This window comes from Scardinius erythrophthalmus (genome assembly GCF_964197995.2).
Source record: "Scardinius erythrophthalmus genome assembly, chromosome: 22".
Lineage (NCBI taxonomy): Eukaryota > Metazoa > Chordata > Actinopteri > Cypriniformes > Leuciscidae > Scardinius > Scardinius erythrophthalmus.
In genome coordinates this window covers 32,845,444-32,850,443 of record NC_138242.1, presented here as the reverse complement: position 1 = coordinate 32,850,443, position 5,000 = coordinate 32,845,444, and the positions used below count along the sequence as shown (strand labels likewise).

The window sequence follows — 5,000 nt, the reverse complement described above, 5'->3', positions numbered from 1 at the left end:
AGTTATATCACTGCTGCTGTGTGATTATATATATATACAGTATACAGTTATATCACTGCTGCTGTGTGATTATATATATATACAGTATACAGTTATATCACTGCTGCTGTGTGATTATATATATATACAGTATACAGTTATATCACTGCAGCTGTGTGATTATATATATATATACAGTATACAGTTATATCACTGCTGCTGTGTGATTATATATATATACAGTATACAGTTATATCACTGCTGCTGTGTGATTATATATATATACAGTATACAGTTATATCACTGCTGCTGTGTGATTATATATATACAGTATACAGTTATATCACTGCTGCTGTGTGATTATATATGTATATATATATATACAGTTATATCACTGCTGCTGTGTGATTATATATATACAGTATACAGTTATATCACTGCAGCTGTGTGATTATATATATACAGTATACAGTTATATCACTGCTGCTGTGTGATTATATATGTATATATATATACAGTTATATCACTGCTGCTGTGTGATTATATATGTATATATATACAGTTATATCACTGCTGCTGTGTGATTATATATGTATATATATATATATACAGTTATATCACTGCTGCTGTGTGATTATATATGTATATATATACAGTTATATCACTGCTGCTGTGTGATTATATATATACAGTATACAGTTATATCACTGCTGCTGTGTGATTATATATGTATACAGTATACAGTTATATCACTGCTGCTGTGTGATTATATATATACAGTATACAGTTATATCACTGCTGCTGTGTGATTATATATATACAGTATACAGTTATATCACTGCTGCTGTGTGATTATATATGTATATATATATATATACAGTTATATCACTGCTGCTGTGTGATTATATATATATACAGTATACAGTTATATCACTGCTGCTGTGTGATTATATATATACAGTATACAGTTATATCACTGCTGCTGTGTGATTATATATATACAGTATACAGTTATATCACTGCTGCTGTGTGATTATATATATACAGTATACAGTTATATCACTGCAGCTGTGTGATTATATATATACAGTATACAGTTATATCACTGCTGCTGTGTGATTATATATATATACAGTATACAGTTATATCACTGCTGCTGTGTGATTATATATATACAGTATACAGTTATATCACTGCTGCTGTGTGATTATATATATACAGTATACAGTTATATCACTGCTGCTGTGTGATTATATATATACAGTATACAGTTATATCACTGCTGCTGTGTGATTATATATATATACAGTATACAGTTATATCACTGCTGCTGTGTGATTATATATATACAGTATACAGTTATATCACTGCAGCTGTGTGATTATATATATACAGTATACAGTTATATCACTGCAGCTGTGTGATTATATATATACAGTATACAGTTATATCACTGCTGCTGTGTGATTATATATACAGTATACAGTTATATCACTGCTGCTGTGTGATTATATATATACAGTATACAGTTATATCACTGCTGCTGTGTGATTATATATATACAGTATACAGTTATATCACTGCAGCTGTGTGATTATATATATACAGTATACAGTTATATCACTGCTGCTGTGTGATTATATATATACAGTATACAGTTATATCACTGCTGCTGTGTGATTATATATATACAGTATAGTTATATCACTGCTGCTGTGTGATTATATATATACAGTATACAGTTATATCACTGCTGCTGTGTGATTATATATATATACAGTATACAGTTATATCACTGCTGCTGTGTGATTATATATATACAGTATACAGTTATATCACTGCTGCTGTGTGATTATATATATACAGTATACAGTTATATCACTGCTGCTGTGTGATTATATATATATACAGTATACAGTTATATCACTGCTGCTGTGTGATTATATATATACAGTATACAGTTATATCACTGCTGCTGTGTGATTATATATATACAGTATACAGTTATATCACTGCTGCTGTGTGATTATATATATATACAGTATACAGTTATATCACTGCTGCTGTGTGATTATATATATACAGTATACAGTTATATCACTGCTGCTGTGTGATTATATATATACAGTATACAGTTATATCACTGCTGCTGTGTGATTATATATATACAGTATACAGTTATATCACTGCTGCTGTGTGATTATATATATATACAGTATACAGTTATATCACTGCTGCTGTGTGATTATATATATACAGTATACAGTTATATCACTGCTGCTGTGTGATTATATATATATACAGTATACAGTTATATCACTGCTGCTGTGTGATTATATATATACAGTATACAGTTATATCACTGCTGCTGTGTGATTATATATATACAGTATACAGTTATATCACTGCAGCTGTGTGATTATATATATATACAGTATACAGTTATATCACTGCTGCTGTGTGATTATATATATATACAGTATACAGTTATATCACTGCTGCTGTGTGATTATATATATACAGTATACAGTTATATCACTGCTGCTGTGTGATTATATATATATACAGTATACAGTTATATCACTGCTGCTGTGTGATTATATATATACAGTATACAGTTATATCACTGCTGCTGTGTGATTATATATATACAGTATACAGTTATATCACTGCAGCTGTGTGATTATATATATATATACAGTATACAGTTATATCACTGCTGCTGTGTGATTATATATATATACAGTATACAGTTATATCACTGCTGCTGTGTGATTATATATATATACAGTATACAGTTATATCACTGCTGCTGTGTGATTATATATATACAGTATACAGTTATATCACTGCTGCTGTGTGATTATATATATATACAGTATACAGTTATATCACTGCTGCTGTGTGATTATATATATATACAGTATACAGTTATATCACTGCAGCTGTGTGATTATATATATATACAGTATACAGTTATATCACTGCTGCTGTGTGATTATATATATATACAGTATACAGTTATATCACTGCAGCTGTGTGATTATATATATATACAGTATACAGTTATATCACTGCTGCTGTGTGATTATATATATACAGTATACAGTTATATCACTGCAGCTGTGTGATTATATATATACAGTATACAGTTATATCACTGCTGCTGTGTGATTATATATATACAGTATACAGTTATATCACTGCTGCTGTGTGATTATATATATATACAGTATACAGTTATATCACTGCTGCTGTGTGATTATATATATATACAGTATACAGTTATATCACTGCTGCTGTGTGATTATATATATACAGTATACAGTTATATCACTGCTGCTGTGTGATTATATATATATACAGTATACAGTTATATCACTGCTGCTGTGTGATTATATATATATACAGTATACAGTTATATCACTGCAGCTGTGTGATTATATATATATATACAGTATACAGTTATATCACTGCTGCTGTGTGATTATATATATATACAGTATACAGTTATATCACTGCTGCTGTGTGATTATATATATATACAGTATACAGTTATATCACTGCTGCTGTGTGATTATATATATACAGTATACAGTTATATCACTGCTGCTGTGTGATTATATATATATACAGTATACAGTTATATCACTGCAGCTGTGTGATTATATATATATATATACAGTATACAGTTATATCACTGCTGCTGTGTGATTATATATATATACAGTATACAGTTATATCACTGCTGCTGTGTGATTATATATATATACAGTATACAGTTATATCACTGCTGCTGTGTGATTATATATATACAGTATACAGTTATATCACTGCTGCTGTGTGATTATATATATATACAGTATACAGTTATATCACTGCTGCTGTGTGATTATATATATATACAGTATACAGTTATATCACTGCAGCTGTGTGATTATATATATATACAGTATACAGTTATATCACTGCTGCTGTGTGATTATATATATATACAGTATACAGTTATATCACTGCAGCTGTGTGATTATATATATATACAGTATACAGTTATATCACTGCTGCTGTGTGATTGCATTAGTGGACGGCGGATGGACGCCGTGGTCGGTGTGGTCGGACTGTCCCGTGACGTGTGGGAAGAGTACACAGATCCGCACCCGCGCCTGCATCAACCCTCCGCCGCGAAACAACGGCACACACTGCACTGGACCTGAGAGAGACACCCAGGACTGTCACGCTGCACTTTGTCTTGGTACTGGAATAGACCTTTTCCTTTTCCTTTTTATTTTTTGCTGATGCACAAAATGATCCGATCCATGAATTCTGTGATCCGTTGCACCGCTCTTGTGTTGTGACACCATGACCTCTGGTTCCCCCAGATGACCTTTGCCCCTGGTCCCCGTGGTCTCCGTGTTCCCGCAGCTGTGGGTCAGGCGTGATCTCCAGACGCCGGGAGTGTGTGTGTGAGGACGGCGGTGATGACGCGTGTCCTCCGGAGCTCGAGAGGGACGGCGAGGAGACACAGCTGTGTTATAAGAGACCCTGTCCAGGTTAAGCCTAAAGAACGCTAATATTGATGTTAGCCAATGAGAGCAGTGCTTTTTCATGCCTTGCTCAATTTTCAGATTTTGCTCTGGCTCTTTTGCTTCCATTACATCATGTCTTCTTTGAGAATAGTAAAAAGAAAGCATCCTAAATAAAGATTGAATGGGAATAAAACACATGATGATTTAAAAAAAAAAGAAAAAAATATTGAAAGATAAAAAGACATCCAAAAAGAAACAAGAATTTTGAACTTGGCAAATACATGCATATTTAATTAGATAATGCCTCATTTTTATATTTACACATAAAACTTGTAATACAGAATTTAATGTCTTAATATACTGTGATTAATTAGCTGGTATAGTTATATCTATTATTTAAAATTTGACTTGATTTAAAGTCCCCCTGTGGTCAATAATTTCATCCCTTAAAACTCATCTTTGATCATCAATATGACATATTCAAATGTTTTTTCC

At 31.8% G+C, this 5,000-nt stretch overlaps 1 protein-coding gene across 1 annotated transcript in view; it reads left to right on the top strand.

Annotated features, from left to right (window-relative positions):
• sspo (SCO-spondin) overlaps window positions 1-5,000 on the top strand; it is a gene marked incomplete at both ends in the record, with an annotated part of 151,703 nt that overhangs the window by 118,485 nt on the left and 28,218 nt on the right. Inside the window, 2 exon segments of the mRNA XM_081352804.1 lie at window positions 4,061-4,231; window positions 4,359-4,529. Of these exon segments, the coding sequence (XP_081208930.1) occupies window positions 4,061-4,231; window positions 4,359-4,529 (342 nt within the window).